Source organism: Lutjanus erythropterus, chromosome 5, assembly GCF_056507025.1.
Source record: "Lutjanus erythropterus isolate fLutEry1 chromosome 5, fLutEry1.hap2, whole genome shotgun sequence".
NCBI lineage: Eukaryota > Metazoa > Chordata > Actinopteri > Lutjaniformes > Lutjanidae > Lutjanus > Lutjanus erythropterus.
In genome coordinates this window covers 31,129,794-31,146,435 of record NC_139321.1, presented here as the reverse complement: position 1 = coordinate 31,146,435, position 16,642 = coordinate 31,129,794, and the positions used below count along the sequence as shown (strand labels likewise).

The window sequence follows — 16,642 nt, the reverse complement described above, 5'->3', positions numbered from 1 at the left end:
CTTGGAGTGTGCTGACTAACCGACTGCCTATGGATGACTATGTCATGCAATCCCACTTTTAAAAAACCCAAACTATTCCTTAAACAGACAACTGCGCTGTTCATCTGTTTCATCTGTAAATATATGACAGTGTTGTGGCATCAAATATCTTATTATGGGAGTTTACATAAAACACACATTAACAGGTTTGACTGTATTTTCACATGACAGATTGGTATCAGAGCAATGACGTACACAGAGCATTCATATCATATATTTACCCACAATAATCTGTGCACCCATTTAGAATTTGCTAAGCCTGCCAGAACCAGATAAAACCTGTCTTTAATGCCATAAACAGTTGGCACAAGCAAAAAAAAAAATGTTTTCAAGCATGCTGATCATGTCGCAACACTGCAAGATTTGTATGAATTACATCAGAAGTGAAAGTGTGTCGGTGAAATGTTACCCTTGATTTGTCTTTAATGTCATTAAATGTGTTGTTTTGGTGTTTAAAAAGCCTGGGTTTTTTTGCACTTTAAAGATGAAGTATGCAGCAGATGTGAGACCATAAAAGCACAGTTAAGTATTTGTTGTTATTTCATCCTGTTTATAGCTGAGGGTGCAGTGAAGTCACTGAGGTGTCACTGAGGGTATTTATGGTCTGTGAATGTGTGCTATTGTCATGTTAATGTGGTCAGATGCTTCTGATGATCCTCAAAGCAGGATTATATTGTACGAGCCGGCTCCAAGACTCCGCTGAATTCACACTTCTCCTGGAGACACGAAGGCAGAATGTGAGGATTACTAAACTGCATCTAAAAATCAATGTGAGGAAACTCTTGGCCATATCAGCACTCAGACTTTGTACGCTGAATAAGGAAAGCACATACGTTTGCATTCTCTCTGTGAAAAAGGGAGTATTTAAGAAGTGGGGTTGACCTTTTGCTGTGGCACCAAACCTCCTGTGTGTAGCCCCCCAGTATAGGTAGAGCGTTGCTTTAATGTGTATAATGGCCTTCACTAAAATAACTTACACAGCAGAAATTTTCGCAAACATGGGTAAAATGAGAAACATCCATATTCAATTGCAAAGCCCTTAAGCCTTCCATGCTTTCAGCTGAATATCAGCATTGGAAACATGTTATATTTCACACTGTAGTCAATTACAGTTAACAAAAATTTAAATTAAAATAAGTCTTTGCTTGAACATATCATGTAGGCTAAAAGCTGTGGTTCCACTGCAGGAGTTTCCCCCAGGGATGTGGAACTTTTGGAGGACCTCAGTGCTTTTACACCACAGGTCTTCACACCATACAAAGCCAAGGAAAGCAAAGGAAACACAGCTATGGAGTTACTGATGAAAGCATAAGGTGTACACCAGAGCTGTGACAATTAACCGATTAATTGATTATTAAATTATTTTGATAATTGATTAATTGGTTTGAGTAATGAAGTAATAAAAGTAAAAATTAAATAATAATTCCAGCTTCTTAAATGTGTATATTTTCTGGTTTCTTTAGTCTTTTGTCACAGTAAACTGAATATCTGTGGGTTGTGGAAAAAAACAAGACGTTTGACGACATCATCTTGGACTTTGGGAAACTGATTAATATTTTTCACAATTTTTTGACATTTTATAGACCAAATTTTTTTTTAAAAGATTAATTGAAAATGTAAATAGTCGTTAGCTGCAGCCATAATGTGTGGGAAAATCTCCTGCAACAACAATCACATGGGTGGAAATGCAGACAGGCTGCAGGAGCCTTTTAGTTATATGAAAAGTAGTTCCTGGGACTAAATGTTCTGGGTGCTTTAGGTAGAAACGCAGCTTTTGTCCCACTGTCTTCTCATCATATTTCACTGATTTCTCACCATTGTGTCATCCCTGCAGGGTAAAAGAGACTTGAACTGGCAAGGTATTTGACATAAGTGATGTGCCACTTACTCATCCGCTCTGTGAAGTGGCTCAAACTTTCTCACACTGACTGTATATTCAAAAGGTGACTCAGAGGAAATTGCGCAACACCATGCTTTCATTTAATTTATAACCAGTTTAAATCTGCACTTTGGATTGGAGCAATATTTTGGACGTGCCGTTGCTGACAGATCATCTCCAAGTGATAAAAAAAAAAAAGAAATAAATAAAATGCAGCTCAACAGGTGGCGAGCTTGTGCAACTTGGACTCAACGACTACCCACAGATGCACTTGCACTGAGGACAAAGGCAGAGAAGAATGCCAGGGATGAATAACTGGTCTGTCTCTTTCATTGATTTCCCCTGAAAGCGAAGAGTGAAGAGAGGACTCCTGGAGGCTCCTCTGAATAGTCTTTTTCAATCCAAATCCTGAGAAGGCGCAGGCTCTCTATGGGCTACAAATTTCTACAAAGAGCAACTCAGACTGCTTGATTTGAATATTTTGGGGGCTTCTTGGTAAATACCCCTTAATCACAAAAGAACCCGCTGCAAGATCGGAGCAATTTTCTGTCTGTGTGACACATAATCACTGCACGGTTTCTTTTCTCCGCACTTCTCTCTTCTTCTTTGGCCAAATTCCCACACGTGCGACCATGCAGTGTCCCTCCTGCCTCACCTGCTCCAGCTCCTCCTCTCTTATCAGCCCTACCGGCAGCTTTATTCCCGTCAAATACCGTAACATTACAACAACGTGAGTCACGGAGGGGGGGAGTGGTCCTGCAGGCGTAATAATGTAGGCGTAGGCTTCCATACAACAGCTGACACTCAAAAACCGGGAGCACCGTCTGGCTCCGGAACACAAGCACAGAGGAGGCGCTCCGGTGAAGTTGCTCCCCGGTCGGAAGCGACTTTTACGCGCAAGGAAACAGAGACAGAGAGACGGTGCAGAGGTGGATCTTACCGCCGCTGGTTTGGAAGTATCAGAGAGCCTGAAGCTGCACGAAATGAGAGCTTTGTCGAGTGGACGGTTATAGTTAAAAAGGTAAGAGATCCGTGGCGCTCCAGGGGTTTCTTTATCGATGCGAGAGCTTGATAGCGAAGTAGACTGTTTTATCAAAAATATACACTGTAAAAACATCAGTGCAGGCGAAAAACAGGCGGTTCTTCTGTGTTTTCACGTGTAACGTTTAATTGTCCTTTGTCCTGCATTTTAATCTCAAATATTCACCACACCTGCTTATTCCCTGTAGCCTCCTAGAAATACCTCCGAGCTGAGATTCAGTGTTTGACATTTCCTCCTTAACGTGTTTGTTAAGGCAGATACTCACAGTGCTGCATCGCATTTATTGCTTTTATCTTTATGGAAGGTAGTTGAAGAGATTTAAACCAGGTAAACTTTGCTTATGCATATTTTATTTGTTAGAAAGTACACACACTTCAAGGTGATTTGTGCGTCATGAATGCATTGCATGTACTGGATTGTTATAGTTAAATGAATAAAACTGAAACATGTTCGTCTGTAGGACATAGATTCAAGACTAATACAATGCTGACAACATGCACATGATTTTTTTTTTTTTTTTTTTGGTTTAAGTTCAATCACATTAATGACCATAAATTATATCAGGGCTGAAACTAACCTTACTTTCATTGTCAGTCATATTTTTGATGAGTAGGTTGTTTGGTCCATAAAATGTCAGATAATGGAGAGAAATGTTGATTAGGATTTCCCACAGTCTAAGGTGATGTCCTCAAATGTCTTGTCTCGCTCATGACCCAAAGATAATCAGTTAACTCTTACAAAGGACCAAAAAAGAATCCAGAAAATATTCACATTTAAGAAACTAAAATCAAAGAATTTGGATATTTTGCCCTATAAAATGACTCAAAAATAACAAATAAATAATGAATATATCTTCAAAATAGTTGCCAATTAATTAAATAGTCAATTGATAATCTATTTATCTTTGCAGCTCTATTTTATTTATGAGAACACACACAGTTTTTATGTTTTTATGCCATGAATGCATTGCATGTATCGTGTTGTTTTAGTTAAATAAATGACAGTGAAACATGTTGGACATGACATGAATGACGTGGACATGAAGTAAAGACTAATACAGTGCTGATAACATGCACAGGAGTATTTCTTGCAGATTTTACTGTGAGGAGTTTAAAATGTAATCACATCAATAGCCATAAATTATATTAGGCTAATGGTAATGCTTATTTTCATTGTCAGTTAATTTGTTGATCGTTTTCTCAATAAATTGATTAGTTGTTTGGTCCATAAAATGTTGATCAAAGCCCAAGGTGTTGTCCACAATGAATTTCTTTTCTTTATGATTAATCCATTATCAAAATAGCTGCCGATTAATTTAGTAGTTTACTACTAGTCGTTTAATCAACTAGTCGCTGCAGCTCTATACTGTGGTTGTGACATGCACATGATTATTTGTGGTTGCAGATTTTACTGGGAGTTATATTGGGGCTAATTATTAATTAATTATAGCCCCAATTTATTTGATTAGTTTGGTCTATAAAATGTCCAAGCTGATGTCCTTAAATGTCTTATTTTGTCCACAACCCAAAGATATTTAGTTTACTGACTCAGAGGACTTAAGAAAAACCAGAAAATATCCACATTTGAGAAACTGATATCAGAGAATTTGAACATCTCTCCATATAAAGTGTCTTACAATAATTAATTGAGCATAAAAAATAGTTGGTGATTATTTAATGGTTGACAACTAATTGTTTAATCAACTGATTGCTGCAGCTCTGGTATTGTTAAAGTTAAATAAATGACACTGAAACATGTATGTTTTGAAGGACATAAATACGTATGTTTTGAAGGAATTAATAATACTGTGCTGATAACACACGTGTTATGCAAGTTTTTGGTGGTTTGTTACCTTGCAGATATTACAGGGAGGATTTTAAGTTTAATCATGTCAGTAGCCATAAATTTTATCAAATGTTGTTCCTTTAAGCTTTAAGTAATAACACTGTGGTGATCAGGCATGTTGATTATCCTGTTTGTGGGCTGGACTGTGTAGCTGCAGGTATTTTCCAGAGGTGTTTTTCTCTGCCAGGTATCCTCTAATCACAGCTGTTTTCTTCCTCTACAGTTACTGCTGCTGCTGGTGGAGAAGAGGCCGTGTTTTTGCTTCTCAGTTGGACCATTGTCTTGAGGCAGCTACTCTTTCAATGTGGGATACAGTTTTGGAGCTTTCGCCAGGCTGAAATCCTCCAGGGTCAGGACCTCCCTCATGGCAGCCTTGCTCCTCGGGCTGCTGCTCTTTGCAATGCAGTCCCCCCCCATCCCCTCCAGGCCCATGGCTGACGAGGGACCACCTTCGCCCCCCACCTCATCGCCCGCCGACAACGGCACCACCAGCCACCCGAATGGGACGCTGCAACAGCTTCCTCACATTATAATCATCGGCGTGAGGAAGGGGGGGACGCGGGCGCTGATCGAGATGCTCAGCCTGCACAGCTCGGTGGCGGCGGCTCAGAACGAGGTGCACTTTTTCGACTGGGAGAGCCACTTCCAGAAGGGCTTGCCGTGGTACCTCAGCCAGATGCCCTACGCCTTCCCTGACCAGCTGACGGTGGAGAAAACGCCGGCCTACTTCACCTCCAGTAAAGTCCCCAAACGCATCCATCAGATGAACCCTGACATCAAGCTGCTGCTCATCCTCAGAGACCCCACAGAGCGGGTGCTGTCGGACTACACGCAGGTCTTTTACAACCGCCTGCAGAAGCACAAGCGCTACCAGCCCATTGAGTCTGTCCTGGTGAAAGATGGCGAGATCAACCTGGGATACAAGGCGCTCAATCGCAGCCTGTACTATGTTCACATGCAGAACTGGCTGAAATACTTCCCGCTGGAGAGCATTCACGTGGTGGATGGAGACGAGTTGATCAGAGACCCCTTCCCTGAGATGAAAAAGGTAGAGAGGTTCTTAAAGCTGGAGCCGCAGATAAATGCTTCAAATTTTTACTTCAATAAAACGAAAGGATTCTACTGTTTGAGAGACCACGGGCGAGAGCGATGTTTACATGACTCAAAGGGCAGGGCTCACCCTCACGTGGCGCCCGCCATCCTGCAGAAACTCTACCAGTTCTTTCACGAACCCAACAAGAAGTTCTTTGAGCTGGTGGGTCGAACATTCAACTGGAAATGAACGTCTGAGTCTCAGTTGGGGATCATGCCCACAAGCTGTCCTGTTTTCCTCACTAACAATGTAGTTGAAGAGACAAAGCTAATGTAAATTTAAACTAAATCTATTTTTGTACTAGTACGTTTGTTACAGGAGTATACTGGAGCCAAATATCAGGGCAGACTACAGTTAATGACATGCTCTGTCTCAGTCAGTGCATGTCTTGTTTTTTCCTTTTTACTGTCATTTTACCGTCTCTCCCTGCTGTCCTGCTCGTCTGATCAAAACAGACGACTTATTATGACTTCGATAATAACAGTCAGACTTTAGACTGTGTCAGTTAATGTGTTACATAAAGATAAGTACCAGGCAGTTTAATATTTGTCATACCTTCATGTTTCGCTTCATATAATATGACATTATTAACACCTAACTGCATTTAGAGCTCTGAAGGACCTTTACATGCTGCTATGATTTTTCTCAGTCACTTTTTGGCACGAGCCGTATTGAATATGTATTTGTTCTTTTCGTTACTCAAATGTTCCTTTTATGTAAGAGACAGTTATATAAATGCCCTGTGCACATCATATATTTGCCGATCATTACGGTGTGCTGTAAATATTTTTTTTCAAAAAGTGAAGAATTAATACCATAATAAAGATGTATTTTATTTTTAGCATGTGTGATGTTTTCTATTTTTACTCCTCCATTATGCGCCCAGCGTCTGCTGTGCAGCAGTTTGTCTTCAGATCCTAACAAGGGAAGAAAAAGATGAGTCAACTCATGATGTCCACTTAGTTAACAAGCATGAGCATGTGTCTGTGTTCAGTCTGCATCCGTTTCTGTGGATTACTGGATCACACTGTTTTCAGGATGCATTTATGGACAGTAAATTTTCAGTTTTTATCATCACGAAATTGGACGGGGTCATTTATTTCAAAAACTGGCCAAATTCTTCATGGTTTTTCAGATTTCCTGTCTGCTCAATCTTGCCTGGACAGATTGACGAAGTGAATAGATTTGGTTCCAAGTAACACTTGTTTCACATTCACTTGCCACTATTCTTGATTAGATTATTTTATCCAACAATATAGATGCCATGCATTTTGGAGTGGGTTAGCAAGTACCCTAAGTGATACTTTTTAATAATGTTATAATAAGTACTAGCTAATAAAACTCCGAGTGGAGCGGGTCATGACTTCGCCATCCTTGGAAAAAACATAGACTTCGATTTCATGGTGGTGATATTGATATGAAATACTAGTGTTAACAATGAAACTGATTCAGTTACTGTTCCATTCAGTGTAACAGAGCCTGCAGCATCTCTGTTTGACCTGAATATAACAGAATATTAATTAGTATCATGAATAACACATCAGTCATTTTACTTTGCAGAACACTGAAGTTGCTGGTCTTCCACTGCCTCAGTTGGTTAGTTTGTTTGTGTTATTGTGTGACTTTTGCGCATCTGAACTGTGCTTTTACAACATCAGTCACACAGTGACACAAACAAACTAACAGATTGACGCAGCAGTAGGCCAGCAGCTCCCCTGTTCTGCAAGGTAAAATAACTTTTTTTGTCTATGTATTTTGGTTGGTGTGCTGAGAGTGATATTTGGCTTATATAATGGCGGTTTTTGGTTGGAAAAGGCTAAGTAAAGCAAAGTAAAGCCGTGAAAATATTCAAATCATATTAAATATTAAACCATATGCTTCAATTAATATTATTTTCTTTTAGGTGGAACTTTTTAAAGAGACTAAAATATCTGCATCCACCCTCATCCACTGTAACTAATACGCTGACCTCCTACAAGCCCGCTTCAAATAATCCAAACTATCCCTTTAATACATGCTGTCTGTCATGTGCACATAACACAATGATGAAAATCCTGCATAGTATCCCTTTAACTGTGGAATTTCCTGTTTGGTTACCTTCTATCTGCATGAGCAAAGGTGCATCACAGTGCATACGGGTATCTGTAAACAAAAGATTGTGCTTCTACAGAGCTGCTGTCTGACATTATGTCCTCCTCCAACTATTAATACTTGCTTTAATTGTCAGGGTGGGAGAGTAAATTTTACTATGATAAATCAGGATAAGAGAATTGAGAGTGGGCAGATAGGTAAACTCAGTTTCAAGCACAAGCCCAACCATGGGAAATCAAAAGAAGAAGTTGTTTATGCCCAAGGGTGTGATCTTCTTACTCAGTTTTTTTAGAAAGGCAAGGGATTATTTATTCAAATCTTATTGCTACTTTGAAAACATCAGCAGCACCGTCTTAAAGACATTAAGCTCCAAAAAACCTACAGTAGCTGTTTCATATTTGAATGTGGCCTAGATTTACTCAGGGGCTTACTGGGACTCTGCAGACAGGATGTTAACCTCATTGCCCCTCAAACGCAGACCAAAGCAATATTTCTTCCTTATATCTCACATATTATTTCTGCCCTTGGAGTGCAGGAATGCTGTTCCCTGATCCTGAGTTTACATGTGCTTTTTTTTTTTTTATAGTAATAGCATTGAGCAAGACTATCAGTGGCTATCAGCGGGACAGGTTTGTCTGCAGATTAAGGGAGAATGAGGAGGTGTGTTGTGTGACTGGGTGCTGATCTCTGCTGTAAGATTATCAGACATCTGCTTGCGTCATTTGGCGTGCGCAGCAATAACACAGAATTGGCGTGCTCTGCTTTTAGCCTTGTTCTGCAGGTGTCAAGTCTCCAGATGGTCCTTTTAGAGTGATCACATCTGGAGGAACTCACAGGAATGCTGGAATCAAGACTACAGCAGGCGTCAGTGTCAGTGTCACCTCACTCTGGGTCAAACAAGGACTGATGCCATTTCCAGATAAACCTGTTTTCAACTCAACGCCAGATTGACTGCAGAATGTCAATCGTCTGTCAGCGTCAAAAATACACACCCTAGAGTTGCAGTTCAGTTGGAGTCAGACTGCCTGCCTTACTGGAACTCTTATAAACATCTACTCAATCTAAAAGATTATCAAGGAATTCTTACAGCTTCTAAACAGACACTAATTTGGTGAACATTCAGCATTAATTTGAACTCTAATTAACGTGAAACAGGCAAACAAAAACAGTTATTCCAGCCTGGACAATAAATTTCATAGGAGGACACTGTAGCTATAGTTTTGATGTCTGAGAAGCGAAGATCTCAACTTCATATGTTTCCTTAATCTCTGATGACACATTGTGGTAATTTTATGATTTATTGCAGTAAATATATCACAGATTTCTCTTTTAACTTTGAGGTATTTGTACTTTACATTTTCTGATGATTTGACTTGTACATTACAAAAAGCAGTCTTTAAATGTCACATTCCTATTGTCTTTTCTCAACATCTGACAGGAATTTCCCAGTCTGGGATCAACAAAGTGCATCCATCCATCTTTTTAATGACCATTTACATTTCATTTGCACATTCAGTGCTCATTTTCATGGTTCTTACAGTTATAAGTGTAGTGCTGGAGTCATTAGGGAGTCAAACAAAGTAACAGGCACAAAGGTGATATGTAGATGAAATGATAAACAGAATAAAGACCCATCTAAATACAAAAAATACAAGTGAAAATGGATGAGAAAAATTGAACTCTTCTGTTGTTTATGAGTTGTTATCAGTTCCCAGTGCCGCACTATGTGTTAGGCCCTGATCATAGACGTGGGAAGTTTTATAGAAAACATCAATTGATTAACTCAGAGCCTGAGAGAGAGAGCGAGAGAGCGAGAGAGAGAGAGAGAGAGAGAGAGAGAGAGAGAGAGAGAGAGAGAGAGAGAGAGAAGTGTGTGTGAATATGGACAGAAGCGTTTACCTGGCATAAAAACTTTCTTTGATCACATATTTCTCCATAATTCTGCAGTGTATTGGTGAAGTGCATAAACTACACTGCAGGCTGGAGGTTGTTAACAGTGAGAAACTGACAGATAGATCGTCCTCTACGAAATGTCTGTATCTGTGGAAGCCAATTTCTGTCAATATGATGGAAAAAGAAGATCTAGGTCATTACAGTGAGAAACTTTGTCAAAATAATGACTACTTGAAATATACGTGTCATCTTTTGATATGAGAAATATATATGTGAATTAATTAATAATACAACTGGTATATTTTCACCAATAAGGACAAGACTGTAATATTAAATTTCATGCAAGAAGAGTGTTACAATTGCCCTCTGTGAGGGGGCAATAATACTGAAAAAATAAGTCATATTAACCCATTGTGTCTTAAATAAAGGTACACATCAAAGTAATCACATTACTGCTGTAGTATCTAATAATTTTATTGATGTCAGGCACCATATGCTAACAAAGCAAAAGTCTATTTTTGCAGAAGACTATACAACTACTCTAGTGGTACTTAGATTTGAATTATTTGAAATGATTAATAATTGAGTTGAAAGCAATGTTACATTCAATTTTTGTGAAACCTCAAAGCAGTTTCACTTATGGCATCCAGATGTCCAGCAGCAGCTCTGTCAGTTCCACTGAAGAAACATTTCTTCTCTAAAATTCTCAGAGGGTTTCATTTAAATAACTGCAAAACAATATTGAAGAAATTCATCAAATTTAACTGCAGTACACCTCTTAAAAGGCACTAATATGTGTATATTCTTTTACTGAAAGAACAAAATGAAAGCCTGTTAATTCTGCACTTATTTTGTCTCATTTATGAAATAGGCTAAAATGTCTTTTATTGTTTTCCTGATAAAAGGAAATAAAACGATAACTACTTCCTGTTAACTCAGCCTAAATGTATTTATTTCTCATATATAAAGTATTTAACGTGTATGTTTTCAGTACCAAGCATCAAGATAATATAAGAGGGTGTTGAAATGGCACAAAAACCAGCACATTCAAATGTTAATTCATACACAAATTAACTCTTATTGATAAGGACAATTGGGTCATGATGGTTTGTCATTCTGTTTTTATTTACCCTTTACACAGTGTCCCAACTTATTTTAAGTTGGTTTTGAGTTACTTATTTTAAGTTTTGTACGTCAGCGAGGACATATTCTCACTCTGCTGTTTGCCTCTATAGTTTTCTGATTGTTTCTGTCTCTCTCTGCTCAGCTTACACACCACCCAACATCAGAGCAGCATCTATTAAGAGTTCATGAACGCCCCATTAGTCTAGTCAGCTGTGCAGCCCTCTAAAGTTTTACAGTCACAGATTTCCCTTAACATCACCTAATTAATCTCAGCCACATAATTAATTTGCCTCCTCGCCCCACATGCAGTAGGAGCGGTAAACTGAGGCTACAACCAGGATTAATGGTCTCAGCCCCCTCCTGGCGCCTCCTCCCTCCTCTCCCTCCTCCTCAGCTGTAACACTATTTTCTGTGGAACTTTCTGGACTAAGTTGGAGTCAGCCTGTCACCCCCACCTTTCCTCTCCCCGCTGCCAGCCCACACTCGTTGTTCCTGAAGGGCCCCTGTTTCCCCTCAAATCACAATCAGCCAATCTGGGGGTTTTTCAAAGGATGATGTGATCTGATGGAGCACAGCCCCTTCTGCAGTCACCAGGGCTGGAGCTCGGTTTAATTGGAATAGATTGTTTGTCCACTCAATGTGTGAAGCCTGGCAGAAATAACACATGCACCCACTCTGTCTCTCTTTCTTTTCCATACAAATGCAGAAATGAGACAGCGCACACGAACACACTCAGTGTCTATTTGTTAGCCTTGGTTTGACTCACAGAGCTAAGCATTCAGTTTTCCTCAAGATATTTTTCTGGTGATATTTTACAAACTTTATGTTTGACAAGTCTTTTAACAGCAGTTACCACGATTCTAGATACAATTCAGAAATCACCAAGGAGTCTAACTACCTAGATGAACAAATATTCTGTCTGTTGTGCAATAACATTTTAACATGCTTGTCAAGTTGTCTTTCCAAACAATTGTAGTTTTCATATTTTTTCCACAATTTCATTGTAAAAAAAAAACCAAACAAACAAAAAAAACACCTAAAACACTGCAACATGCATCACAATTTTTCAGAAAAGCAGTAAGATAGTCTGTTTACTTTTCTGACAACTACATCAGTGCTTAACTAATAAATCTTCAGACAAGTTTAATATGTGGTTATTTGTGATGCTATGCAACTCTAAGTTGATGTCAGCATTTAGCTAACTTGATGGTGTATGTCTGGATTTGGTTCAGTTATAAGGCACTTACAACAGAGATTTTTTTTTTTTGCAGGCCGTGACATACAGGTGTGGAGACAGCTCTGTGTAACAGCATGCGTTCAGTCGCACACCATAACATAACAACATCAAGCTTGCTCTGGCTCGCGCTCTCTCACACAGTGGTAAACGTTTTGGCTGTGCTGGCTGCCCCAAACGCCATGAAAAGCACTCTGCTGGTATGATCAGTTCATTGGTAGAAATAGGGAATTTTAGAAAACAGAAATAGCCTGGAAACAAAAAATATTTGTCCATACATATCCAGACATGGAAATGACTAAAATCAATTTCCCTGCTTTTCCATACTGCATAGAAATCTAGTTAAAATCTGTGGCAACACTTGGCAACAGTAGTTACAAGGGAATATAGTTATAATTTCAAATGATTAATTAATAATTACCTAATGAAGAGACAAGTGAGGAACAAGTCAGGAATGACTTGATAATTGGTCAGTCATTAATAAGTACCTCCCTCATAATTCTTAATGGAGGACTATATATAGATAATGATACTAGAGTTACAACTATTCACTACTCTCCCCTAAAGTAAAGTGATAAATAATACTGAGTAGTTATTAAGCAGTCCTTCATTAATACATCATTATCTTATGATTGCAAAATAATACACAATACTGAGTAGTTACTAAGTAGTCCCTCAGTATCTTATGATTGCTGACCCTTTTTGTTCCTTGATAGCTACTCAAAAGTTTGTGTACCTTATTATAAAGTGTTACCAAATCTCTTTTATCATACAGCAAACTGAGATACTTTCATAGAGGATTAGAAGAGTTTTTAAGGATTTTGGAAAGATCTTCATGACACCAGTGAGTTTTATTAAATGACCTTCTAGGTATGTTGAGATCACAGGATATTTACTTTTAGGACATGGGAAGGAAACCTTTTTGGCGAAGTAAATTGAAAAGCAGAGTTTGAGTTTTGATGAAAAAAGGAAGAAAAGATAAACAAAATGTTTGACATATGGTATGTCTCTTTCAAATTTGTTTGAATTCTGTCTTCTAAAAGAATATCCTGTGTCCTCATATGTTTCCTGTCAAGTATGACTGGTCAACTTCTACTTGATTCATTACAGGACAACTTACCACGCACTGACTTCTACTCCAGGTACCATCCAGAAGAAACACTGAAAATAACAGATCACACACCCACTGCATCTTCAGGAAGTTTTGATTCAGAGTTGACATGCACTCCAACAACAATAGTACTGAATCTTTACAGCACAGGTAACCTTGAAACCAGGACATACAGGTAAATGATCAGGCATTTTGATTAAACTATGACACAGACAAAAGTGAATCGAAGAGACTATCAATTAATCAAAGTAATTATTCTGTCAATTTAATTCAGCATCAAAAGGCAAACTGACCATATCTGAACTGAATGTGATCGTGAGCAGCTTTGGTCTGAGCTTCTTTTCATCATTAAGAGGTGTATTCATGAGGCCATCTAAAGGCTGTTAACTCTGAATACAGGTGAGTGTGATCATTACCAGCTGACCATTTCGTACTATTCAACACTACACTGGAGTGAAATAGTCACCCAGCATGGCACCACACATTTACTGGTGGCTTTGCGTATGCAAAGGGTAGCTGTACCTTATCTAAACATTGCACAGAGCCAAAGTGTTCAGTTAATTATCTCACCACCGTGTTTGTGTTAATGCCCTATTTATCGAGCTGTGCAGCACTTACAAGGACAAGGGGTCCTTCCCCCCTTAGTTACTGTTGCTATGGTTGTCAAGCTTGAAACCACTTGAACTTCTTACCTATTTTTTAATCACTGAGTCCTTGATTTTAGACAGAACTTGATAAAATGTATTTCTAGCTGGCGACCGTTGCCATGTCAAGAACAAGATGTATTTTCACAGTTATTTTCTCTTTTTCTTCTTATTTTCTCCTTTTTTTACATACAAGATTAAAGCTTACAAGTCACGTAGTTACTAAAACCATTGAATTCAGGTTTTATAAATGTAATATTTTATATTTAAGAGTTGTGTCTTCGTTCGTGAGCTAACATTAGGTAGTATTAGCTAGCTGACTAATCTTATGTAAAAGAACAACTTGCTCTTTCCAACATAAAGCCAATCATAATGTGTCCATCACATCTGTCATGTATAAGGCTGGACCCAGAGCAGATCCAACAGGCAACTGTTCTGTTATGGGCAGTAGTTTGCTAATGAAGCTAACATTAGCTCCATTTGTTGGTGGAAAATGCCCTTTCTTGAAAATGGCAGGTTGGCTTTAGGTCAAAGGCAGGACTTTCACACAGGAGACTGGAATTTGGCTCTTGTGTGAGACAAAAGTAAATGTTGATTATTATTATAGAAATTAGCATTTTTAACCCAAACCACAATTACTGCCTAAACCTAACCAAGGACTTTTGTTGCCTCAACCTGACCAAACTGCAATCCTCACCTGAAAGGTTTCTCAGCAAGCTTTACTTTGAAAGTGTAACTGGATGTTGCATTGCTAGCTTGACGGCAGAATTTGAATGACGGTGGATAATACATTAGAATTCTAGCTAACTGCAGTAAAGTTAGCTTCACTGGTTAAAAATGCTGTCTCCAACTAATATGAATTTGATGGCTACATACATGATTTGATGCTAAAAGACTGAGGCTAAAACTACATGTCCCAGTCAAAAAACTTGGCATCCTCACCCTTAGCCTAATTATATGGAAAACAGTAGAGCTAACATCAGTATTGGAAGCAAGAAAAGAACAAGCCTTGTTTCAATTTTTAAACTGGGATGTAAATTTCTCCACAAACACAATAATTACTAGCTTGCTGTTAATTTTAGCTTAAACTCTGATGAGAACATTTACAGCTTACGTTAGAGCAGATAAACACACAGCTAAATCCATTCCTTACACTTCAGTTCTTCCATTTCTGCAGCTGAAGAAGCTAAAAAAGACACCACCCTACAAACTCTAATACTCTTGTTTTTAGGTATGTTGTTTTGTAGTAATTTTGAACTGTTATCATTTTTCCAAACCCAAGGTTTTTCTTTGACTGAATCCAAGATGTGTGTGGCCTTTCCGTGAGTCCTTGTTCCATTCAGCTGCTTCTCAGAAATTCAGGAGAAGCATTTCCGTAATTAGACTCTTGATCATTTCCACTGAGAAAGGAAAACTCTTCACCCTTAAAAAAAAATCATAATCCTTCAACTGTCAAGATTACCTGTGAAGGAGTTTAAGACGATCCCCATTCCCCCTTCCACAAACAGAAAGTGATTTTGCCAGTACAGATGACAACATTACAGTGAATAAATTGAATCACCTAAATTAAATACCACAGCACAGGATTCAAAGTTATGATTCTCTCTCAGGCGATCACACAAGTCATCAATTTCCCTCCATGCATATTATATCTATGAGCATTTTCATTTTGCAGCTTGACATCGGAACAAATAAGATATTAGATCAGAAAAATGTGGTTCAACCTCTGAGTGAGCTGCTTCTTCAATCCTGTTTACCCTCTCAGAGCTAATGGAACGTAAATATGTACGTCATTAGTGAAAAGGCTAAAGGAGGGACGCCAGAGCTGTACTTCTTTATGATGTATGCGCACATAACGCTGTCATTCCTTCATCTCGGCCAGGGTCTACATTGCTGCTGCTGTGCGAGCCAGTCATCGCCGGGCTCTGTTATCACTCATTTCCTGGCATGGTCTCCTCTGGCAGAGGAATAAGCCTGCATGGCCAATGATAACTCCCACAGCTAACAGACACCTCTGCATGGGTGAAGCATGACTGGGCCCACAGATAGTCCTCACTCCCTCTGAGAGTGTGTGCGCAAGTGTGTGTGTGTGTGTGTAACATGCATGCTGGGCTCATGACTCGCTTTGTGTATTTTTGTGTGCTTGTGTGTGCACACGTGGAAATCTGCAAATGGTCATGCAAGCACATGTGGGATTATGTGTGTGTGTTGTTCCATACACTCTTGAAAATACAGGTTCCAAAAGAGTTGGGCTGAGGTGCTACCCAGAACCATTTGCTTCCATAGAACCCTTTTTTGAATAAAGGGTTTGTCAGTGGTTCCATCCAAAGAACCCTTTTGATTGAAAGAGTTCTTCAAGAATTCCATTAAGAGTTTGTCAAGGGTTTTTGGGGATCATAATTACAAAAGGGTTCTCCATAAAACACCCTGGGTGGATTCAAGATAAAATCTATGGAATATAAAATGGTTCTTTGTTGAAACCAGGAATGGGTTCTAGATAAAACCCTTTGAATACAAAAAAGTTCTAAGTAGAATCCCCTGGCAGGGTTCTAGATAAAAAGGGCTCTCGGTAGAACCTCTTGCATAGGTTCTAGATAAAACCCTTGCAATACAGTATATAAAGGTTCTCAAGTGAACCCCCTGAGC

The 16,642-nt window shown here is 38.9% G+C and overlaps 1 protein-coding gene across 1 annotated transcript; it reads left to right on the top strand.

Moving 5' to 3' along the window:
• Positions 1-4,803: 4,803 nt before the first annotated feature.
• hs3st1 (heparan sulfate (glucosamine) 3-O-sulfotransferase 1) lies at positions 4,804-6,739 on the top strand. Its single transcript, XM_084719612.1, has one exon. It carries the CDS (start codon positions 5,170-5,172, stop codon positions 6,085-6,087), a length of 918 nt encoding a protein of 305 aa, XP_084575738.1. The 5' UTR covers positions 4,804-5,169; the 3' UTR covers positions 6,088-6,739.
• The last annotated feature ends 9,903 nt before the right edge of the window (positions 6,740-16,642 follow it).

Coding starts and splice junctions, on each gene's coding strand:
- hs3st1 (XM_084719612.1), top strand. CDS start 5,170: ATGGCAGCCTTGCTCCTCGGGCTGCTGCTCTTTGCAATGCAGTCCCCC.